At 47.2% G+C, this 26,112-nt stretch overlaps 1 protein-coding gene across 2 annotated transcripts in view; it reads right to left on the bottom strand.

Annotated features, from left to right (window-relative positions):
• The window catches only part of DNAH10 (dynein axonemal heavy chain 10), a 2,445,728-nt gene that overhangs the window by 2,248,754 nt on the left and 170,862 nt on the right, over positions 1 to 26,112 (bottom strand). For both annotated transcript variants that reach the window (XM_078667623.1, XM_078667624.1), the window contains exon 2: positions 562 to 678. In XM_078667623.1, coding sequence (XP_078523749.1) covers positions 562 to 678 — 117 coding nt within the window. The remainder of the gene's footprint in view (positions 1 to 561; positions 679 to 26,112) is intronic.

The following is a 26,112-nucleotide window of genomic DNA, read 5'->3' as shown; positions in this document are numbered from 1 at the left end:
CAGCTTGTGGAACTGGTGTAAGCACATGCCATAGCAGCAGTCATAATATAATCTAAAATACGATATAATGCAATTTAGTATCAATTACATGACATCCGGAAATACTCCACTACATCAACAAGAGTCCCTACGCTACTACAGTAGGTCATGTGCTAACCAGCAAATATTCAATTATGAAACTATGAATGACACAGCCATATTTCTATTAATATATTTCTTGCAAATAGTGTTATATTTAGGCACGAAACATCTAAATTAATCTTTCTACTACCGAGAAATGTGGATGGCCATATGAGAAGGGATACACAAAACATCCTTTAAAATGTTTTAATTAAGGGAGGCAATAACTAAATTCCATGGACTAAAACTTTGTTTGGGCAGATTTGGAGGATACTGGGAGGTTAAAATGACAATCCTCCTCCCAACCTTAATTGCAAACCACATAGTGAGACACAATTTCTCAGCCACCCCACAAATAGGGTGGACAACAAACAAGTAAAAAAGAATGTCTACCGGGAATGCCCTAGGAATGCCTATGGGATAAGTTGGGGCTGTGCTTACTTTTAGCTGATGATCCAACAGCATTTTCAATAGGCAACTCTTCAGATTCTTGGGTAGGGTTGATCTTTGTATCTTCTTCATCTGCAAGTGTATCATCGTTTGTGTATTCTTCTGGCTCTTCAAAACACAAATAAAGATAATTTATTAATAATAACTTCAAAAGTACTGTAACTAATGCAAGATTTTGCTTTCACCAGATCAATTTTGGTCATTAGTGCGGAACGGACTAAATTCAGAACAGATACCGAAGTGGATTTTTTCCATTACAATGCAGCCCACAAAAGCAATGCAAGGATAGATCATATTGTGCTTGACAGACTACTACTGCCACAGCTTGGGGGGGTGGATTTCTTGTTTGCTCTGTGGATTGGACACGGGGAGAGCAGGAACGTAGTAATGTGGTGGCTTAGCGACACCCTACTAAAAAATATCCTAGTTTTGAAATTAATAGAGCATGGCATTAAAAAATATCTTTGACTGAATATTTATGATGCGGTAAGTAAGAACATACTTTGGGATGCGTTGAAAGTGACTACTTTTGGAAAATGTATTGCAGTGGAAGTTACCTTATGAATATGAGACAAGCTCTGCTGAAGATATTGAGGGGAGAGCTTACTGAGGCCAGCATAAGTGAATATTACCACCAACTGTGTGGTGTGGAGTGAATGTCCAGAGAAGGTATATCAAAACCTTTGAGATAGACAGGGTGACTAGCATCTTGAGCTTATTGGCTAAATCAAAGATTCCTAAGGCATACAAGGCACTTGTTCCGGTCTGATGTCGCATCAGATGTTTTGCTGATGTCTACATCTAAATGACTTGTCTCTTTCAGAGTTCTTGGAAAGATAAGGAAACACAACATCTGTTTCAAAGGCAGACATGTTAAAGACATTGCAAAAAGCAGAAAATGAGTTGCGGCCTACTAAAAATGGAGCCGGATCATATGTCTTTATGTCATCGCCAGCTTGTACGTCTGAATTGTGGTATGGGTATTTATCTAATTTAGAGGGAAATCCAAGTTCTCAGAACATGGATCTTATACAATGTTTAATATACAAATATGAAGGATAAGAGGTAACCTAAACAACGCACCATCATAAAAGAATGATTGCATAAAACAGAAAGAATACATGCAGTAAGCTATGCATAAATTTGTTTCTTTAAGCCTTGCATGTTTCAGGCAATAGAACAGTAAAACATTATAGCATATGCATTATTGTAAAAGCATATTTGTTAGCTAAGAGGGATGCATGTTGGTGATTAAACAGATCAGGCATGATATTGAATATGCCAATAAAAATTATGCTGCCTTAAAAAGAAAAAGAAAAACATAAAAATAGTTCATAGAAAAATCTTCAGTCCTTTGATACAGTTTCAGTGGTAAATTGGAATTTTGTTTTTAATCCTCATCTGAGGACATATCAATATCATATAGTGTATTTAAGGTTGGCCCGGTTTTAAGACACAGCATGTAACATTAACTACCCTTGTACAGTAGTTCATGGTGTGTGGGGCTGAATCTAGTAGGAGTGACTGATAAAACAGAACATAACCCTGGCATCAAAGCTCTACCCATTCCATGCAAGAAAATTGTATCACACAGAAGGAAGTGGCCTAACGAGTTTCTATAGCAGGATGTACTAGTAAACACAGGGTCATCATTGTTCAAACACATGTAGAAGAAAGGTAACTTTCATGAATGGACGTGAACTGTGCATTGTTTTGTACCAGCCCAATGATTTATATTTCTGACAGTAGTGAAAATAAAAGGTTGATATTGGTAGGGAAATAATGCTGTGTTTTAGCCAGGTGAAAGGTAGAAGCTATCCGACTAAAAATGGTGCTTCTTCCATGTGTTTAATACTCAGCAAAGTATATGAGGATTCTTTTTTTCGCCCTTGTTTTCTGTGTTGGGTCAAATTATATGGTTTAAAAAAATAGCTGTTTTGTTTAGAAGCTGCCCAGGCACAAAGCCTGACCTGAGTGTTTGTAATGCCAATTTAATTATACAATAGCTCTTAGCAGAGTCTGACCATATTTTAACAGATGTAAGTCTCCTGTAAGGAGATATAAGGCTGAGGAGGATAGAATGTGATATTTATGAATACACTGTCTTGGACAGCAGGTAAATACCATTGTCGATAACTTTAAAAATTGTTTCCAGGTTTTCCTGATCTATTTGCCTAATTCTTTCTGAAGCTTCTTTTTTTGTTGAAAATGTGTTACATCTTTTATAAATGGCATATATTCCTATTACCATAAAATGTCTATTTCTAGTGGGATGTGGTACCAGAAGAAGTCTGAGAAATCAATGTTTCCTTTGATTTGAGATAAACATTATTTTATGGCCGAAATGTTGGAACGTGCTAAACAGCATTGGCAGAGTTTGCCTACGCATATGTCGTAACTACTATAGGTGTTTGTGTACTATATCTTGGATAAGGTCAAATAGCTTTGGGGTCAGGGGTGCTGGAAAGAAATCAATGCATGCAGGTATTAGAATCAAAGTGCTGGAGGGCCAAACCTTCAGAAGGAAATTGAGTGGAATTAAATGTTCCATTTTGGATAATTTAATCAGAAATATTAATTTGTGATCGCAAATTACTAAACAAAGTTAAATTCATTTTTGGTTTAGAAGTTTTTTCATAGTCTTTCATGGTACCGAATCCCGGACAGGCAGTCTGCTGGCTAGTTTTATTCAAGAAAACCATTTCTTTAGGTATAATACATGCCCCAAATAACCCCACTTTTCCTGGAATCTGCCAAAACTTTGTTCCCCAAATACTTTTCTCATCAATGTTTTCTTTCCAGTATTCATAGCCCTGAATGGGCAGATTCCGAATACATTCATTTGAGTAAATTAGCTTAATTGCAGTAATTAGATTCTTTTGAAGTCATTGGACATTGGACTCAGCGCAGGCAAGCACTATGTTCATTGTAGCTTATTTACACAATTTAAACGGACCCATTAAAACAACGGACCTCGACACTGTCTTTTTGTGGTGGTGCCCTGAAACATATTTTCTGTATTTTGACTATATTTGAAAGGATTATCCCTGGCTACTGTTCTAATTGCGCTGCCTTTGCTTTCTATTCCACCGCAGTCTTTGACTGTTTGTGGACGAGAAAGTCTCTTGTCTAGTTTCTACGTTTTCTGTCTCTTGGGCACCCATTTATGGTAGCCGTCTAGTTTGACTGGCTATAAAAAGCTGATGCGGACACGCAGCGGGCACACATGAGGCAAGCCCGTCTGTGCCCATCCGTGCCTGGACATCGCCAGGAGCCAGAATGCCTGGTACTTTGGAGGAAAAGGGTGATAAACCCAGCTGAATTTCTTACTCTTCTACTTCCTTTCATCAGCAAAGTGAATCTTACAGACCGGGTACCTTACACAAACTGCACTGCCTACATGGTTTTCCTTGGGCTCTTGGGGGACATGTGGCTTGCTTTTGTTGCTATTGTGAATGTGGCAATGGGTTATTCGGCTACACTTGGATGAATATCAACTCTGATAAACCAAAATCAAATCTAGTTTGCAGTGAGAAAATCCCTGTCAACCCACCTGCTGCTCTTCTTTCTATAGTACCAAGTAGAGAACTACACTCTCCCAACATTAATATTGGTATAAAGAGGAAAAACTTTCTTTGTAGTGTTAGATCATGAGCTAAGCACTCTATGTGGGAACTTGTTACTCCTCTGTCCCAGGAAATATGCTTTCCTACGGAAAATTGGCTAAATGACACAAATTCCCCGGCTATTACTCTAGCCATTCCTGAAAATTATCAGCTAATGAGACTTGATAGAGGCTTGAAAACAGGAGGTGGCATCGCTATTGTTTTTAAAAACACTATCAAGGGGGAGGAGCCAAGCTCGCGAGCGAAATGGTCGCCTTGTAGCTCGGCTCCGTCAGCCCTCTGGCCTGACTCACATATCCTGCCCAGAGACGATACATTTTCGAAGAAAGAGAAACGCAACACTTCGCTCCCACTCACCGTCTGACCTGGAGGCTCCGACTTGCGGTGGATCCGGAGTTGTGCCCTCTCGCGGAAACCGGGGCCTTTGTGAAGCTGAGACCGGGGCTTCGCCTATTGGATCCGGCCTGGCGTTGTGGTGACTGTTGGCCCCGGCCAAGAGACTGCACCACGAGAGAGAGCCACTGTGAGAAATCCCCGGTGATCCTGAACCGGGCCTGCCTTGACGGCCGTGAGGCTGGTGCAGGGCGCGGTGCTCCATGGACTAACCGTGTAAAGGGGTTTCCCCGCCGCCGCTCCGTCCATCGACCCTGGACCCTCGCGCTCGAGCTATACTTTTGAGGAGCGCCGGCTCGAACATAGGCGACCTTCCGCTTGGTGGGGCTCTCTTTTCTGCACCGCGGTGGTCATTGCCGGGACCCCCCCCAGACATCTGTAAAGGCCTACGTCTGTGGACTGTTCCGGGGGTGGCGGAGAGTGAAGAAGGGGTTGAATTTACAAAATGGCTGCCGCAGTTTGGAGCTGTGGATTTCCTCCTGATGGCGATCTCCGGTTGCTAGATTGCGCGGAAATATGGCCATGTGGACGTGAGCCTACGATCGGCGACGTTCTTGCTGCCTTGAGATCTTTACACGCGACCTTGGCCCCCGGTGCTCCTGAGGACTTGTCCCGATCCACCGCCATCTTGGGTGAACGCTCCTTCAAGGTCCCCTCTTGCCTCGGTGATACCATTGCCTCACCCCCCTCGATGGCTCCGAAATATGGTGCTGCTATCCACCAACGGATTTGTACATCGGCGGCTTCAGAATCTCCTGTTCGATGTTCGGAAACTGGAGACTTAGACACTGTGCGAGGGCCCGATCATCCCCGGGTGCCTGAGAAAGATGGCGGACTGCTGCTTGTTTTTACCTTGATGAGGTCTTGTTTCTATTCTGCCAGTATACTCCCGTCTTTTCGAACGACGAGACTGCACTCCTGTTTTTTATTGCCCCTGTTGCTGTTGCTGATATATTTGGATTGCTTACTTGAATTTTTATTCACTTGCTTTTTCATTGACCTTTCTGACCAGCGTCTGTATCGTACTCTTTTTCATTTGTGTGCTTGCCTCGCATCGTATTGCACGCTTCAGGCTGTTATTTGGTGGGTGGTAAATGCAGTGAAGAAGGGATTGGGGTGAGATGCATGGCCCCCGAAAGATTATTGGTATACGAATTCATGGCGGAGTTGCCCATATTCATAGTGCTATGAGAAACCTCTCTGAAAGTTTTATTGTACTCGAGTCTATATCGTTCTGGTACACATGTACTGTAGTGTGTGGTTGGGTGGAGGGCTGTAGCCGACCGTATTTATTTCTGATCTCATGCTCCTCCCTCCTATTTTGTTTCCGTATCTTTTTTTGTCTTCTGCTTCTTTTCTCTCTTATCTCCACTATATTTCGGGTTCTGGTTTAGGGCGACAGGCGCGCTGTTTGGAGGATAGGCCGTAGCCTTCTGCAGGGGTGCTGGGTGGGATGGGTGGGTTGGGTCTTTTTTGTTGTTTTATTTTTTTCAGTTCTATGGCCCTTTTGTATATCTTTATGGGGGTGCCGCGTCTATCCTTTGCCTCCCGTGGTATGATTGGGTGGGATATGTGACGTCGCTGTTCCTCTTCTTAAAGTTCTGTTGCTTCCGATGCGACTCCCATGCCCTCATCGTTGCAATTCCCCTGTTCCTATGTGTGTTCCTTGCTATGGGGAGCTTGTTCCGACGCGGCATTCCTCTTCTTTTAATCTGTGTTTTCTTTCCTTCTTTTCTTTCCTTTTCCCTCTTCCTCCCCTCCCCTTTTCTTTTTCTCCCCAGGTTAGTATGGCGGGCTAGTTTTAATGATATTACTATTCCGGCCCCCCTGTTCTGTATCCAAGTGCTATTGGGTGGTGGGTACGCCAAGTTATTATTGATTGCATATTGATTTGTGCTTCCTACGTCTGTCCTTCTACTGATGTGTATAGTACTGCCATTTCTACATTGCTGCCCTTTATCCTTTGGCTGTTGATGATTTGTGCGGGGTATCCGGATATTGTTTTGTTCTCGCTGAGCCTGCCATACGCCATATCGTTATATTATATAAAATTAACCTATATTACTCCTGATTGCTGGCCGTATAGCTCCTCATACTTCCCCCTCTCTTTTAGCGACTATATTGAATGTACAATTTTACTCTGATTCTGTGACTACTATTTTGTGATTTTTGATTGCTGTAACGTGTCGTGGCCGGCCAGATCGGTTGTAGGCCCAGCCTTGTATATCCTTTCTGTACAAATAAAGGTTTTAAAAAAAAGAAAACACTATCAAAGTTTCATGCATTGACACCTCTATTTCCGAGAATAGGGAATTAGCTATTTTTAAAATAAATTTCTCTTCTACAGAAAGCTGGAAAGGAGCTTTGATCTACCGCTAGCCAGAGCCTAAGAAGGGCTTTATTCAGCGTCTGGTAGAAGGAATAGCGACCAAGGCTCTGGCTACCAAATCTTTTCTTCTTGTGAATGATTTTAATTACCATAGAGAAGATCTCTCTACCCCAGAAGTGACGCAGCTTAGGCCAGATATAGAAACCCTAGAACTGCGCCAACAGATTATTGGCCCTACTCACCATGCAGGCCATTCATTGGGCTTACTGTTTACTAATAATGACCCTGTTGTAGGCAATCCTTGACCCTGTTGTAGGCAGGTCGCTCCCCACGCCGCACAGCTCCACCAGTTGTGCCTGTGTACCTTGCTCCATTGCTCGCTGCTGCTGTGAGTTCGAGGCCCTCCCCCACCCGCAGGCCCCCGTCTGAGACTCACTGCTCACTCTGTCCCTTGTCTGCATTATGTTATTTCCTTTTCTTAGCTGTAATTGTACTGTGTAGCATTTGTAATTGTATTGTATTTGTGATGTAGTCTGTTTCCGTCTCCCCCCTGTATTTCATTCTCTGTTCATTCTCCCCTCAACCCTTCTTAATGTTTTCAGTCGTCTCCTCTCCCACCGCTGCATCCCCTGCGGCCCCGCCCCCCTGGCTCGCCTAATCGCTCCCTCCTCCCAGCTGATCCTCCCTCCCACCTCCCCTTCTTATGGTGGACGCTGCGCGACCACGATCAAGGCAAGCCTGTCTGCGCCAATCTGCGCCTGGACCGTGCCCAGCGCCAGACCCTCTGGCCCCCGCGAACGCCACGACGCCCAATGCCAGCACCCTCCACGCACTCGACACCGGCCCGATCACACAACTGCCACCGGGCCACCCCAAAGCACACCCATGGACCCGTCTCCTGCCGGAACTGCAGCTACACCAGTCTCCAAACCCACTGGAGAAGGACGCAACAGCCTCCGATACATTCTACTCAACACCTGCTCCGCCCGCAAACACGCAGTCGAACTCTGGGACCTACTCGACTCCACCTCCCCAGACGTCACCTTCCTAACAGAGACCTGGATGAACCCCTTCTCGGCACCCAACATCGCCATAGCCATCCCTGATGGCTACAAGATCACCCGCAGGGACTGCACCACCGGAACAAGATGAGGAATCGCCATTGTCCATAGTAACACCCTCAGAATCTTGACCAGCACCGATGACACGTTATCGCCGCCTAACACCTGCACTTCCAGATCCATACCGACCCCAACACCACCCTCAGAGGAACCCCCGGCCGCAGTTCAGCGACTCCATCACTGACTTCGTCAGCGCGCACGCCCTGGCCTTCACAGACTACATCCGCCTCATAGACCTGAACTTCCACCTCAAGAACACCAATGACAGCATCTCCACCCTGCTCGACAACCTTGGCAACCTCAGACTCAAACCGCTCTTCTCAACTCCCACCCACTCTGCCGGACACACGCTTGACCCCATCTCCTCTGCCAGCAACCAAGTCAGCTCTCCTCATGAGGTAACAGACGCCACTTTGCGCTGCTCCGACTAACCACGCGGCTCCCTTTAAACAGATCCTTGGTTGTATCGCCATCTATATAAAAGATCTCCCACAGTTCTTCAGGAATACGATACTTGCATTATCCGACGTTTATATTGCTAACAGAGCAGCGTTACCATTTTAATATAAGCTCCATGACCACAAATCGAGCTTGAATCACTGTGCGATACGCACACATGGACCGAATTGAAAACACGAGTCGCACCTGATTCTGTAGCAGCTTGAACTTTAAAATACGCCGCCCATGTTAACCACGCAGCTTTTTAAACAGTGTAATTACATTTTTACCCCCCTGGCTTTGGCTACGCTGCACGGTCTCATAGCGCGTCTTTCACTTCAGATAAAACGTTGGTATCACGATTCCATGTAAGGAAGCCAAACAGCATAAGGAGCGCACCGTTCGTGGAGTAGCAGTATTTCAGAGAAAGAATATCCGGTGTGAGTCTTTGACCATACTCACCTGAACCAATCTATTTTATACCATCTGAAGATACAATATATGTGACAAGATGGTAGTGTCCTGAGGAAGACACTTCTATTGTGTCGAAACGCGTAGACGGAACCATCTCCATATTGTATCACTCGATTATATAAACAAAGAACATACATCTGTATTATGTCAATTGTGAAAAAAACTTTTTTATTGCTTTTTTAATCTATATATCAATGATTTTGTTCATGATATTTTTATACAATTTATTAAATTGAAACCTTATGCTAATTTCAGTGCTTTATCATTTATTATTTAATCTTTCGTCTGATACTTTGCCAGTGTATATGTGTTGCCTGGGTTTTTTATTTCTCATAATTCAATTGCCCTGACCCAGGAACTTTATCCTTATCAGGGGGTCCTTGTTTTTCCCATATACAGCAACCTGGTCACCTTCAGCCACACCACCGAACTCCACTAGAATGCCCACCGCTGCGTCCACTTCACCTTCAAGAAGCCTACCACGGACCACCTCACACAACAGGCCCCCCACTGCAGCTGGAGCAAAGTCACGGAAGACCAGCTAGCCACCACCCTCGCCGGAAAACCACCTACGGACACCACCGACACCTCAGGCAATGGAACGACGACTGCGCCAACACTATCGCCCCGATCAAAAAGCCCTCGAACAGACGCACCGACAGAAAAGCCATCTGGTTTACCGCTGACCTCCAAGCATCCAAACAGGCCTGCCGTAGGCTCAAGAAGAAGTGGCACCACGAACAGAGACCAGACAGAAACACTGCATACAAGAGCGCCATCCGCAGACACCACCAACTCATCCGTACCACCAAAAGGACCCCCTTCAAAGAGGGCATTGAAACAACGCACACAACAGCAAAGAACTCTTTAACATAGTGAAGAAACTCTCCAACCCCAGGTCCAACTCAAACGACATCCCGCCTTCACAAGACCTCTGCGACTCTCTAGCCACCTTCTTCCACCACAAGATCGCAGACATCCACGGCGGCTTCAGCAACCAGGCCCCTCTGACAGACACTGACACCTCAGACGCACCGCCTCCCAGCCACATCAACATCGACCCCCTGCTCTCCTGGACCCACGTCAACATCGAAGACACCATCAAAATCATGAATGCCATCCACTCCGGCTCACCATCCGACCCCTGCCCGCACCACATCTTCAACAAAGCAAGCTCCACCATCGACCCCATCTCCGCAAGATCATCAACAACTCCTTCGAGACTGCCACCTTCCAGGAGAGCTGGAAGCATGCCGAGATCAACACCCTACTCAAGAAACCCAAAGCTGAAAATCATCGAGAATATCATCAAAAGGCAACTGACCTCCTTTCTCGAAAACAACAACATCCCGACCCCTGCCTATCCGGATTCCGCAGCAACCAAAGCACCGAAACAGCCCTCATCGCCGCAACCAACGACATCAGGACCATGATGGACAATGGAGAAACCGCGGCCCTCATCCTCCTGGACCTACCGGCCACCTTCAACACCGTCTGCCACCACATCCTCCGCACACGCCTCCACAGCGCAGGAATCCACGACAAAGCACTGGACTCCTTCCTCACCGGCAGAACCCAGAGTGTCCGCCTCCCCCATCCTGCTCCAAAGACACCAAAATCATCTGCGGCATACCCCAAGGATCGTCCCTCAGCCCGACACTCTTCAACATCTACATGGCACCGCTCGCCAACATCGACAGATTGCACAACCTCAACATCGTCTCCTATGCCGAAGACACCCAGCTGGTTCTCTCCCTCAACAAAGGCCCACACCTCCGCCAAATCCAACCTCCACGAAGGAATGAAAGCCATCGCCAAATGGATGACGATCAGCTGCCTGAAACTGAACTCTGACAAGACGGAGGTCCTCATCATCGGATCTACCCCCTCCGCCTGGGACGACTCATGGTGGCAGGCCGCACTGGGAGCTGCACCAACGCTCACCAACCATGCACGCAACCTGGGAGTCATCCTTGACACCACATTCTCAATGACCCAGCAAGTGAACGCCGTCTCCTCCCCCTGCTTCCACACCTTCCGCATGCCACAAGATCTACAGATGGATCTCCACCAGTACCAGAAGGACAGTTACCCAGACCCTCATCACCAGCAGACTGGACTACAGAACGCCTCTGCAAGCCTCATCCTTGACATCCCCCGCCACAGCCACATCACAGCCCACCTGAAAGACCTACACTGGCTCCCTGTCAACAAGAGGATCACCTTCACGCTCCTCACCCACGCTCACAAAGCCCCCCACAACGTCGGACCAGCAAACCTCAATGAACGTCTCACCTTCTACACCCGGAACTGCCAGCTTCGCTCCGCTGACCTTGCCCTCGCAACCGCCCCCCACATCCGTCGAGCAACTGCCGGCGGCAGATCGTTCTCCCACCTTGTCGCTAAAACATGGAACACCCTCCCTATCCACCTACGACAGACCCAGGACCTGCTGGCCTTCAGGAGACTCCTCCAGACCTGGCTGTTCAAGCAGTAGCAGTAATCCCCTCCCCCACCCTCCCCCAGCGCCTTGAGACCCTCATGGGTGAGTTGTGCGCTCTACAAATATAATGATTGATTGATTGATAGCCATTGCCTGCTGGAATATAGCTGGTGTACAATCTAAGATAGCGTCAACAGATTGGTCATCATTTATAGAGGGACACAATATCTGGGCCTTTCAAGAAACCTGGGCACAGAGTCCAATCTTCCGTTCAGGCTACCTGAACTTTGTGAAACCCGCCATGGCTGGACAAAAAGGGAGACCCTCAGGGGGACTTACTATATGGGTAAGGCAGCATTCAGGATATAGGGTCGAAGAGATACCAACGGATAGCCCTTATATCTTGGCTATTACAATACGCTCAAAACACGACCCTGGGAGGGCGTGGTTTGCGGACGAGTGCAATGGCCGCACTCTAGATGTGCTCCGAAAGACCCGTGGCACTGCAGACTGACCCAGCCCACGGATCGACATAAATTTTGGCAGACACGGCGTGCTGTGCTGCCAGGCGCCCATTGGTGACCAATCTGAGGACTGCTGAGCCCGAGATCTCGAGTGAAGGAGGTCGGGTCACCGGCAGAGCCAAGGACCGGCCCAGGCACAATGGCGGCATCGGACTGAGACGGAGCTGGGGCTCCGATGAGGGCTGACTTTGCCCTGATGCGGGATTGCCCTTCTGCCTGTGTATACTGCCCCTGGCTGAGATTTAGGCGGATATCGCGTTGCGGCGGGCCGCTGGGAGCCCTCGGGTGTTGCTGGAGGACCGATACGGAGGTGGGGTGCGGCCGTACCCGGGCACAGCTGTGAATTTAGGCCCCGGCTTTGGGGTCTACTGCCGGCGGACGCTGGAGGCGGGGCCTGGGGTACCGGGATCTGGAGTGCTTCGGGCCGTCCCTCCCTGCCCTCACCCTCTCCAGGACAATCAGCCCGTGTGATAAGGAGCGGAGATGCCCCGCAACAAGTGAGGAGGTCCGGAGACCGACTCCCGATGGCCGATAGAGCCAGAAGCTAAAGGAGTGCTTCCTCACCGCCTGATGCCTACGTACCTTGCCGGCCTGACGGCAGGGGGGGTCTCTTGTGTAGAGCTACTGCGCGCCCTTGGAGGTGAGCCTCATAAGAGCGCTGAGGAGGGGACCAGCTAGCCTCGGGGCGGCTACCAATAGGGGCCCGGGGGCCTAATATCAGCAAAGTGACGGACACATTGCATAGACTACTGGGGATTGGGATACCGTGTGTCAACTTCCCCCCCGCCCCCGTGATCATCGGCAGCTATCCCTTCTGAGGACTGCGTGGAGGGGAGCGGTGATATTTTGGACGCCGTGGGAGGATCTGGAGCGCCTGAGAACGTGAGATGTGCTACCTCTTCCCCCCCAATGAATGCTGGCGCAGGGGCCAGCGGGCTGCGGACTTGAGGTGGCAGCGCCGAATCTGACTGGAACACGGCCTGCCTGAGCTCGAGACCCAGCGGCGGGGAGCATTGCACTGGGCTTGGATTACTGCCATTGTGATCTCGTGGATGATTGGTGATGGCGACCCTGGGAATGAGACGCAGCTATCCCCCCCTCCCTGCCCCCGGTGAACGGGTGAGACGTACCTCTGCCCCCAGGTGCTACTGCTGGAACTGTTACTTTGTAAAGTGAAAGGCGCCATCCTGCTTGTGTGACACTGCGGTGAGGGGAACCTTAGACACTCTCCATATTTGGAGGCCGGGATTGCTCGGGCCCTTGTACGCCGACGGAGCCGAGGTGGAGCGGAGTGGATTCGTTTTGGGTCTGACCCTCCAACCCGAAGCCCTTCTTAGGGGTATTATCTAATGTATGGACCTGCCTCTCCTTCCTTTTCGGACACGAGGTGCTTATTGCGGACGCCTTGTTTCCACATGGCCGATGACGCTGATCTGGTCATCTGCTACCTTACACTGCATGACCCACTCTGAGGCGCAAGTGAGGTCGGTTTACAAATGCGCCTGGCGTGTGTAGCGCTGGTGAATGCTGAGGGGTAACTGCTACTGGAACGTGCCGCTGGGCTTTGAAGCACCACGGATTGTTTGCAGTGTGAACTGTTGCTCCTGTCGATCTGTCAGTAACATAGCAAGCTGTGAAAGCAGTCGGTGTGCACGCTTTTATTTTGTCCTCTATGCCGTCAAGGAAGATGGCCACAGGAGGCAGGGGTTCCAAGAGCGCCCCCCAGGCGCAGTTGGCCAAATTTGCCTGGACCAAGGGCGGTGACAAAGGAGACTCGCCTAGATTGAATAAAGATGCCGTGGCGCAGTCGCCATCCCCGAGCAAGGAGCCTACGCTTCATGACGTCATGGCGGCCATAGGAGGCATGCACACGTCAGTGGACTCTGTCACAACGGAAGTTTCCCTGCTCCGTGCAGACTTCAAACAAATGAACAAAAAAGTGAAGGAACTTAAGGTGGTAACGGCGGCGCTACAGGAGGACACTTCTGAACTGCAGCGTCAAGTGTCCATCTTGGAGAAGAAACAAACTCAAATGGCACAGCAGTTGGATAAGCGAATTCTCGGAGTTCCAGAAAAAACAGAAGGGCCCGCTGCGGACCTCTTTGTGGAAGAGTTGATCACCCAACACCTGAAGTCGAAGGCTCTCTCCACTTATTTTTCCATTGAACGAGCCCGTAGGGTGCCGGGCGGTCGCCCCAAGGTAGGGGCCCCACCTAGACCCATAATTGCAAGAGTGTTTCATTTTAGAGACAGGGACAACATCCTGCAGGCGGCCAGAGCGGGTCCCCCGCTGAAGATAGACAACTATGAGGTCTCTTTCTTCCCCAATTTGACAGCGCAAGTTCAGGCACAACGGCGCAGCTTTCAGGCAGTGAAGCAGGAACTGCGTAGCAGAGAAATTCGATACGCTATGCTCTTCCCGGCCAAATTAAGAGTGGAGAGGAATGGTAAACCCTGGTTTTTCGACTCCCCGGAGGCAACTTGGGAATGGCTGGAGGGATGGACGAGGGTCGGCGACATGAGGAGCACCTGCCACGATGGGGCGGACCGGAGGGGAGGTGGAGAACCTGGTGCCTCCAGGGCAGAGACTGTGTTGGAAACGAGTGAACTGGACGACCAGGGCTGAGGGACGTTACTCGCCTACGGAAGGACTCACTCTTGAGATCACTCGCAAGTATTGGGTTTGGGATTAAGCTAAAGGATCTTGGGGTTTTGAGGGAGGGGCATTGACGTTTCGGGGGTGCCGGAACTAAGAGTTCTAGATATGTAACAGGTCAGATTTATGGTTTAACACAGACATGTTATGATACTGTTCTAAGGGTTGTGTCTTCTAAATATCAAATACTGTTTTATTGATGCTATTGGAGGTGCCACGGGTCGGGTGAGAGCGCATCACCTCTGCAAGTTTAGCACGGGTAGGGAGTATATAGGCACTCTGTCATATGTTTGGGGGTGGGCAGTTTGAGGTCCACGGGCAGGGGATCAGCGTGGGGGGTAGAGGGGTGTTGGGTGAAGGTTTTCGAAACAACTCAATCCAAAGTTATTGCTTACTGTGACACTGTGCGAATTCAAATGATGATGTTGGAGGGAGGGATGGACTGGTTGCATTCTGTTTGGTGTTTTAGTTCTGGGCAGCAATTCAAGAATATGGGCGAGCAAATGTGTGGTGCAGTAGTGGGCTTTCAAGGATGTTATCTCTGGAATGGCGAGCGAGGTTGTGGATGACCCGATAATAGATGATCCCGCCCCGGTCATGGCTCCAGTGTCTCCTTTAACCCTGGTCACCTGGAACGTACGAGGCTTGGGAGATAAAATCAAGAGGGGATTGGTGTTGCAGTATATACGAAGGGCAGCCACAGCATTGGTATTGCTTCAAGAGACGCATCTGGTGGGTTCGACATGTAAGGCTTTGGATCGGTGGGGGTATGTGATGACAGTGCATTCTGAGTTCTCCTCTGGCTCCAGGGGGGTGGGAATCCTAATGCTTAAACGCTTTCCTGTGATAATACAGCAGGTATGGAAAGATGCACAAGGACAATTTGCAGCAGTCTCCTGCTTATGGGAGGGAAATAGGTTCAATGTGGTATCGGTATATATCCCGCCCACACTGCACTCAGTTGCTCTCCCCGCTCTCAGTGCATTTTTATTAACGCTGCCGGAGGGCGAACTTATATTGGGCGGTTATTTCAATGCGGTTCTGGACGAAGGAATTGACCGTCACCCCAGCAGGGTGACAGGGCTACATAAAGCGCGGCTGACGGGCTATGTAGAGGCTATGGGTCTAACGGATGGGTGGAGGTTTAAACACCCCGGGGATCGAGGCTACACCTTCTACTCAGGGGTACATAATAGTCTCTCACGTATTGATCATTTTTTTGTCTCTGCTGACAGCTTGCCCCATATAACTGAGGTAAAGATAGGCCTGAGGGGTGTCTCGGATCATTCCCCAGTCTCCATGGTATATTCCTCCTATGTGAGGGCCCGGAGGCGCATCTTCCCAATTTCACCTCACTTTTTGCAAATTCCGCAAATCAGTAAAGACCTAGTCACGGCTACGAAGTACTACTTCCAAGAAAATACCGCTTCCGTTGATTCGCCGGTGGTCCTATGGGAAGCATACAAAATGGTGCTCAGGGGCCAGGCGATAGCCTCCATAACAGATCATAAACGGACTGTGCAAGAGGACCTTAAAGTACTAGAATACGACCTTGAAATTTTGCAATCCAAACATGATCTTGATCCTACTGAGGAGGCTGCGCGCCAGCTGTGCCGCAAGCAGGCAGAAGTGACGGAGTATCAGCGTGTGCAGGTTAGACAGCGGCTTTTGTGTACTCAGCATATTGTATACGAGGTTGGAGATAAGGCAGGGAGACTTCTGGCATGGTTGCAAAAGAAAGACAGGGCCCAGAGGACGATAGCGCAGCTTCGCACTGCGGACGATACGGTCAGCACTACCCCTATGGGTATATTAGACATCCTGGCCAATTACTACGAAGCGGTTTATACCCCTTCCTCTGGTATGTCCTCCGAGGAGGCACAGAAATACATTACGGATATTCTAATGCCCTCCCTCTCAGATATTGACGCTGAACTGTTAGAATCGGACTTTACGGTAGATGAGGTCCTGGGTGCTATTCATTCGTTGCAGTCCGGCAAGGCCGTGGGGCCAAATGGGATCCCCATAGAACTTTATAAGCGCGTCTCGGATCACGCGGCTCCGCATCTGTTGCGTATATTTGAGGACAGTTTGGCTGCGGGGGAAAACCCCCGTGATCAGCGGACGGCTACGATTATCGCCATACCGAAATCCGGCAAACCTCCAGACGAATGTACATCATATCGTCCTATTTCATTGTTAAATGCAGAGGCGAAAATACTGGCCAAAATGATAGCTATACTACTGACCCCGCACCTGGCGACACTTATTCACCCGGACCAATCCGGATTCATGCTGAATAGGAGCACAGCTCTCAATTTAAGGCGAGTCCATGTGGTGTTGGCCCAGATCCCAGCCTTGTCGGATCCAGCTGTGATCCTGTTGCTAGATGCACGAATGGCTTTCGACATGGTCGAATGGCCGTATCTCTTTGCGGTGCTGCGACATTTAGGCTTTGGACCAAGGTTTTGTGCTTGGGTAAAGCTCTTGTATACAAACCCACTTGCTCATGTTGTGGCTAACGGCCATATCTCCAGGGATTTTAGGCTGGGCCGTGGTACGCGTCAGGGGTGTCCCTTATCGCCACTGATCTTCGCATTGATCTTGGAACCATTGGCAGCATGGATACGGTGGGACCCCATGATCAGGGGTCTCAGCTGGACCGAGTCCTGGGAAGACCGAATATCGCTGTATGCTGATGATATTCTTCTTTATTTAACTCTTCCTGGGCGTTCACTCAAGGTTCTTCTTAACATCTGTGAGATCTTTGGGCGAGCCTCAGGATATACAATTAATTGGTAATTGGTCCAAGTCGGTGTTATTTGTTCTCAGGGGGCCACCACCGTGTCTCCAGGACGGATGCCCCCTGGTGATCACTGATGGGCCCTTCAAATATTTAGGGGTGTGGGTGACACCTAGTCAGGAGATTTTTTACCATGCAATTTAATACCCCCACTTGAAAGATTCCGCACAGATGTGAGGAATTGGCATACCCTACCATTGACCCTTCTAGGTAAAGCAGCGTTATTTAAATTGATGACCCTACTGCGCTTGCTGTATATCTTGGAAAATACTCCGTTTCTCGTGCCTCCTAAATATTTTACGTCCATAAACGCCCTGGTTTCTGGTCTCCTCTGGGAGGATAAACCGGCGCGCATTTCCCGGCAAAAGTTGGTACAAGGTTGGTTCGATAGTGGCATAGCGCTCCCGGATGTCCAGTTGTACTACTGGGCTGCCCAATTGAAGATTATAAATCACTGGCTCCATGCTCCGTAGACTGAGCCTGCGTTTAAAGCAGATAGGTACGACCTAGGGGGCGGAGGAGTGATGGCCGCACTCTATGACCCTAGAGGAGTGACGGCCCTGTTGGGCCCTACGCTCACACAGTAAAGTTATGGTATCAGGCTTCTGCTCGCCTCAAGTGTAAGAATATGATCACACAAATGACGCCACTTTGGGCATCGCGGCGCCTCGGTCGGCTCTGTAATAGTAAGGGTTTTGAGGCCTGGGACCGCATAGGTATATCGACGATTGGAGACCTCTATAGGCTGGGTGCGATTCTCACCTTTGACCAGCTGGCGGGTCAATTCAACCTGGTGGAGACGGAACGTTTCCGCTACCTGCAAATCACTCACGCTCTCAAGTCTGTGCTCCCGGCTGACGGAAAGATATTAGAATCTACGCCTTTAGAAGATAGACTGCTTACGGAGCACATGCTGAAAAAGGCGACCTCGTTGGTCTACCGTAAGTTGGTCAATAAGATGCCTGACCCTATGGAAAGACTTAAAATGGCCTGGACTGCGGAAATAGGTGAATTTGATGAGTCGGACTGGCAGGCCGCGCTCTCCTCTCCTCAGGAGGTCGCTGGGTCGTCACGGCTCAGACTGATACAACTGAAAGTCCTACACCGAATATATTACACCAGGGTCACACTACATAAGATAGGAAGAATCGCACACCAGTACTGCTTGAGGGGCTGCGGGGAGGAGGGGACGTTTTACCATACCATGTGGGATTGCCCATTGATTGCTGGTTACTGGTCCAAGGTAATGCGAACTACATCTCAAGTGGTTCATGTTTCGCTGCTCCCTGAGCCACGCCGTTGTCTATTGAACGTTTGGGAGCCGAATGATCTGAGCAACCCCCTGCAGGATTGGGCAACGCTGGGTATTATGTATGCTAAACGAAATGTAGCTAAGGCTTGGGGGTCCCCAGTGTTGCCGGGGCTTAGGGCCTGGAGTACGGATATGGACTCAGCGATGGTTGCCGAAAAGGCGGTATATTTACATTGGAAATGCCCGCGAAAGTGGGAAAAAATTTGGGGAGCCTGGAATGAATATAGAGGATTTATTTGTGAACCACCACAGATGGAAAGTGATAATGATTCGGATTAATACGGAGGGGGGTTGGGGTAGTCCTGAAGTGGGAAAATTGTGTTTTATCAACGTAATGATTGCAATATTGATGCTCCAGTGAGATAGCCTGCTATGGCCACTATGTATCGCCTTATTAACTATGCTCGATTGATATGTACAATGTAAACCTTGAGAATGCCCAATGTTTATTTTTCTTTACAATAACAATTTTTTTTTTTTTTTAAAACACGACCCTGATATAATAGTGATTAATGTATATGCAAAAGGGATGGTGGGCGGGAAACTTTCAAATACTGTTTCCCTACTAGATACCTTTATTGAGAACCACATGGGAAAAAATCATATGGTAATCGCAGGCAATTTTAATTGTACTTTTGAGCCCCTAGATCATGAGGATGGTGCCCTCAGTAGCGATGAGGATTCTCACTGGGGCATTCCACTGCTAACACTAACACCGATAAAAAAAATGGACAGAGGCAGCACTCCAGCTAAAAAGCTTGTGTCTGGAGCGAGGTATCAGGCTGCTAAAGGGAGAACATTATCGGACAGTGAGGGCTCGCATACTTATGATAATGGGTCAAGAAGTAGTCGAATTGACTACTTTCTTATTAATTTGGAACTGTGGTCCAGACTTGTTGATATGTCGGTCCAACAGAGAACAGAGAGTGATCATAACCCATTACTATTAACCTTATAGATGAAGGGGCTGGATATGCAGCCAGAGCTAACGGAGATAGTAACTGCAGATATTATTTTGTCAAATGATATGTGAAGGGTAAAATGGGCATAGCAAAATATTTTGGTTATATGATCAAATTTCAAATCGTTAGTCCATATGCAATAATAACATCAAATATTAGTCCTTGGTCTGCAACACGCCAAAGTCCATTCTGGCATTATTCGCTGTGACCACTGGATCTTATATCTAAGATATGTCTTAATGATGAATTTTATTATCGATAGATGATTACTTCAACATCAGATACTATAACATTTGGATTTTTATATGCATTAATGATGGATATTCTGTGGCTACAATTGTCAGGGGAAGAATGTTCGAGAATCTCTAATTTTGAGGAACTTCTGATCGACGATTATGTGAAAAAAGCTTACTATAACAATTGGATTATTGGATATATTGTGGCTAAAATTGTCAAGGGAAGATTGAGCATGATTTCCAATATTGAAACAGCAGTCCTGGCCCTGAGGAAGTCTTTGGGTATTGTCCTATAGACGATACACGTGTTGGCTGTTGGCTGCGTCATCAAAGAACTGAATTGTGTACAAACAAGTCTTCTTGAAAGTACAAGAAATTAAAATAAAGATCAACGGCTAATATTTGATGTTATTATTGCATATGGACTAACGATTTGAAATTTGATCATATAACCAAAATATTATGCTTTGCTCAGGGAACTATTCTCTTTTTTCTGGTAATTTAGCATTTCCAAGTTGCAATTGTTAGTTAACAACGTGGGGTGGTCGTTGTTTGTGTTCCCTTGGATGCAGTTTTTATATTTTTTGCTTCAAATAGTAAATCACAGAACTGTGCGCAGAGAACACCTCACTGTCTATCAGTATAAATTGGTAAAATGAGCATCATTAATAGGAAACAACAACACCCTAGAACAGATGAAGACAGCAGTGGAAAATACATTAACAGTTATGTCAACTTCAGACACCCAGGAAGATGCTCATGCTGTGATCTTACAAGCCCATGCAAATCTGTTTACAAATCTTAAATGTTTTTTCTAAGGACTAAAAAAGCTAGTAGATGACAAGTTAAAAGTCAGCGACATGGTATAATAAGGACTGTAGAGCTGCTTATAAGCATTTGTCCCAAGTTTTAAGAATAAAATCAATGGAGGATGTCAAACTCGCACAGATTGCATATAAAAAGGCTCAACTATTAGCGAAAAAGAAGTTCTATGAAAAAAGGTGGAATGAACTTCTGCAAGCGAGTAATGGGAAAATATGCAGAAATTTTGGCAGGTAGTAAAATGGGTAAGTGGTAAAATTAGACAAGCCCTGGATAACAATTTAGAACCTGAACAGTGGGTTTCCTATTTTCAGGCACAATTTGCTTCCACGTCAGATAGTTCTAACAATCATTTTATAATAGATCCCGATACCACGTTGACCTTTGGGATTGGGGAGATTGAAACTGCCCTGGATGCGATTCCAAAGGGAAGAGTCCCTGGCCCAGACTGTATTCCGGATGACTTATTCAGGTATGATAATGCCAACTGGCTTAAGTATATTCACACACTTGCTAGCACAATAGCCAGAGGTGCTCCTATCACTGAATCTTGGCAAGGTGCTGAAATTATTCCAATATATTGTGTTGACAAGCATCAATACCTGAATAGGTGAATATGATATTCTATCAACCTTAAAAGCTGGTTTCCGTCCCCATGTTAGTACTGTTGAACAAGTCTTCAGGTTTATAATGATCTACTGGAGTACCGTAATTATTGCTGGGGGAACTATATACGCAGCCTTTATAGATTTAAAATCTGCATTTGATTTAGTCCCCAGTATAAGCTATGGGAATCATTAAAGGAATCAGGGATGCCTTCAGAACTACTTGCCCTAATTGTTAAATTACATGAGTCCAATTACGCCCAGGTTCGCTGGGGTACTCAGGGAAAGGTAACGGATAGGTTCTCAGTAACTAAAGGGGTTCGACAAGGGTGTGTCCTGGCTCCCACTGTCTTTTCATTGTTTATTAACAGGGTTGTGAATTACTTTTCTACATACCCGACTGATGCACCCATACTTGCTGGTATCAAGGTACCTCTGTTAATGTTTGCACATGATACCCTAATTCTATCTAAGACACAAAGAGGGCTGCAGCAAGATTTGGATAGATTTGGGTTCTTCTACAGCGACCATGAGCTAGTAGTCAATGTAGACAAAACAAAATTAATGGCCCTACATAAACATAAAATAGTGAAAGGGAGAGTAGCTATGAATAATGCTCTATTGGAACAAACTGACATTTTCACATCTTTGGGGGTCACTCTGGGAAAGAGGTTGAGTTGGAAACCCCAGATAGACTTATTGTCCCTTAGGCATGCCCAACTTGCAGGTAGCATCGAGCATCGACTTTCACAAACTAAGCCGATTGACCCTGCTTTAACGATTTATAATGCTTAGATCAGGGCTTCAATCTTTTACGGTGCCGAGCTCTGGGGTTTCAAAAATGTAACATCCTTAGCCATAGCCCAGAATAAGTTCATCAGAACCTTAACAGGTCTCCCACACTCTATTCCCCTTAAACCCCTTTTCTTAGATCTGTGTTGCACTGCTTTTGAGGAGATAGCATGATTTAGGCCTATCGTATTAGAGAAGACTCTGGACTACGCTGGATCTGTCACCCTATGCAAATGCACTAAAACATGTAAGAGAAGCTGACTCGTCATGTAAAACCCAAAGCCTACAAAAAATGATGTGCACATTGGTTGACATGGGGCACAGTCACTTGTGTGAGGATCCAGCTGGTAGTCTGTTTCCATCAAAAAAAGATTACAAGGAAGCATATTGAAGTATGGTTAACATCAAGCGCATGTCATCTATACAAAATTCCTCCCTTACTGGTATCTTCCTGGAGCAGAATTATGAAACAAGATTTGAGGCTTATTGGAATTATATCTCTAGACCGTGTGATAGGAAACTGTTTCATCAATTTAGAGTAGGCTCACTCCCTATAAAATCGTTACATTAAAATGGCAAAACAAAATGGATATAAAGTGCCCTTCTTGCCAAACAATGGATGAATCTATCATGCATAAATTGTTCGTATGTGCAGCATATAAGTGCCCCAGAGACAAATGGCTAAAGCCGATTTGTTCCAATCTTGGCACTGGATCAAGTAAAATTGCACTACGTATACTGAAGACAAATTTGCACGAAGATTTAGTAATAGCAATTGCAAAGTTTCTGAGCTGGATGTGGGGTAGTCGAAGGTATAATATACAGAAGCTGGGTGCAATGAATGTCAACCCTGTTCCCAATAATTTTAACGTGTTCTTATACATTCCCAATTGGGGAGTCTTAGATATGCACAGGGTGTGTTACATTTTTTGTGTAAGTTTTTTTTTTAAAAGAAATTTTATTGTTTTCATTGATAGCACAGTACAGAATTTCAAGATGAGCCATTATTACATTGCAAATCTTTAATATAAAATCAAACACAGTCAGCACATTTTGTCCATTAACATGCATTGCAACACAGCTGTTGTTGGAACCCCACTTATTATCCACACGGCCATTCTTATTACTCCACTACAGAACCCTCATCGTCCCGGTCTGGTGGTGGCTCACATAGGTCTCCCATAAATTTGTTCCATGCCCCCCAGATTTTACTCCACTTTCGGGGACACCCACGATTGATGAACACTGTTCTCTCGGCTATCATGGCCGCATCAATATCCCTGCACCATGAGGAAAGAGAGGGTATCCCTGCCAAACCCCTCTTTTGTGCAATGTTTCGCTTAGCGACCACAATCCCTAGTGTGGCCCAGTTCTGAACCTGATGAGTAAGGTCATTGGGCTCCCACACATTTAGCAAACACCTCCTGGGCTCCGGTACCAGAGACACTCCCTCCGATTGTGATATCGTCCTCATAATCACTTGTGTCCAGTATTCCATAATTTTGGGACATTGCCATATAGTGTGGAAAAAGGTACCTTCATCCCTGCAGCTGCGCAGGCAATAAGGGTGCGATGTTTTACCTATCCTGTGCAAGGTATTCCTGGTGTAATATGATCGTGTAGAATTCTTAGCTGCACTAGCCTAAGTCGTGAGGGGATACCCACCTCCCGTGGAGAGGCCAATGACTCCTGCCATTCTGAGTCGTCGAAGTCACCTACGTCAGGGGACCATTTTTCCCTCAGGGGCACTGTGGGATCCTGCAGGTTGTTTACCAATTTGGGGTAGGTGAGTGATGTCGCCTTCTTATGCATGCATTCTGTCAATAGTCTATCCTCCAAAGCCGATGCCTCCAAGACTTCAGCGCCAGGTGGCAATGCGTGTTAGTGCGTGTTTTATTTGTGTGTATCTAAAAAGTTCCGAGGGTGCCAGTTCATATTGTTGCTGAAGACGCTTGAATGTGGCAATTCCCCCCTTGCGCCACATGTCACCCACCATGGATATACCTATAGCGTCCCATTGATCAAAGCCCTTACTGTTCCTAAGCCTACCCAGCCGTTTCGTGTGTCTCAGAGCGGAGTAAGTTGGGTTATGACCCCTTGCCATCCCAATTTAGCCTGAGCTGCATGCCATATGGTAACAGTGTGCCTCACGGGTCCTATAACTGCTGGAGTTAGTTTCCGATTGTAGAGGGAAGACAGCATGCCTTTCGTACCCAATATTGATATATCTGCTTTAAATGCTGGGTCTGACTGCGGGGCATATAACCATTGGTTAATGACCTTCAACTGCGCCGCCCAATAATATAACTGTATGTTTGGGAGTGCTATTCCACCATCATACCATCCATGGACCAACTTGAACTGCGCAATGCTTGTTGCCCCACAATAAGCTGGAGACCTGGGTTGCTATCGCCGTGAAGTACCTCGGCTGCACTGGGTACGGTGTATTTTCCAGCACATACAAAAAGCGAGGAAGGGCCATCATTTTGAAAAGTGCTGCTTTTCCCAACAGTGTCAACGCCAAGGTTTCCCAGTGTTGTGCATCTCTTTTAAGACGATCTAGCGGGGGTTGTAGATTTCTTTTAAAGAAATCCACAGAATCGATATTTAAATATATACCTAAATATTTAAATGCGCCTTCCAAAATCTGGAGTGGGCAGTCTGCGGGGAGTTGCGGTGGGGGGCCGTGTAGTAGATATAGGACAGATTTAGACCAGTTTATGGTATAACCAAACGCCCTCCCAAAAAGTTTGCAGATATTTAATAGAGTCAGTATGGAGCGTCTAGGGGAGGCCATATACAACAGAACATCGTCTGCATATAGAGAGATGCGATCTTCTCAATCTTCGGATCCATTTGATTCCCCGTATCATTGGCTCCCACCTTATCCAAGCCGCCAATGGCTCCAGGACCAGGGAAAAAAACAGCGGTGACAGGGGACAGCCCTCGCGTGCACCCCGCACCCGGGGAAAGTCGTCAGAGATGTGTCCATTAGCCGCAACATGAGCCATCGGTTTAGTATAGAGAAGACAAACCCATGCACAAAAGTTAGGTCCGAAGCCCAGATGATGGAGTACAGCAAACAGGAAGGGGCACTCGACCATATCAAATACCATTTGCGCATCTAGTGATAGTATAACAGCCAGTTCCTGAAGATATGCAGTACGGGTCATCACCCCATGTAAGCGTCTCAGGTTGAGGGCCGTATTTCTGGCATGAAACTGGACTGGTCCAGATGTATCAATGCCGCAAGGTGTAGCGTCAGTCTAATCGCCAAGACTTTAGCAAGGATTTTAGCCTCTGCGTTAATCAGTGATATCGGGCGATATGAGGTGCACTCATCAGCAGGCTTTCCTGGTTTCGGAATAGCTACTATAGTGGCCATGCGCTGATCCAGTGGGAGTTCACCTGTCTTTACGCTGTCTGAGAACATGCGCAGCAAGTGTGGGGCGATGGCCCCTGCAGTCTTTTTGTAGAGTTTAATAGGTATCCCGTTCGGTCCTACCGCTTTGCCAGACTGCAGCAACCCGATTGCCACTTGTAACTCTTTCACCGAGAGATCTGCCTCGAGCGTAAGTGTTGCCTCAGGGGTGAGCCTAGGCATATCAATGTCTTTTATATGAGTCAGTGCCTCTTCCAGTGTCTTCTCCGAGGCTGATGTGTACACCCTTTGAAAATGTCGCGCAAGTGTGTGCACTATTGTCTGCGGGTCCGTTGTTGCCCATCCCTCCTCTGTACAAATCTGCGCTATCCATCTAGTACCCCGCTCCCTCTTGTCTAGCCATGCCAAGAATTTTCCGGCTTTATCGCCGGTTTCCTATATCTTGTGTTGTGTGGCCGTTAGCTGTTATTTGGTCAGTTCCCTAAGGTACTTTCTGTGCTGTCGCTGTTTAAGACGCAGGTTCTGGGACGTATCGGGTGTAGGGTCGTTGGTGTGTTGGGTCTCCATGTCATATAACTCTAGCTCTAGGTTCTGGAGCTCTAGCTGCTTCTCCCGCTGGTGCGC

The sequence above is a fragment of the Lissotriton helveticus genome, chromosome 11, assembly GCF_964261635.1.
Source record: "Lissotriton helveticus chromosome 11, aLisHel1.1, whole genome shotgun sequence".
Classification (NCBI taxonomy): Eukaryota; Metazoa; Chordata; class Amphibia; order Caudata; family Salamandridae; genus Lissotriton; species Lissotriton helveticus.
The sequence above is the reverse complement of the archived record's forward strand: the minus strand, read 5'-3'. Positions and strand labels throughout refer to the sequence as shown.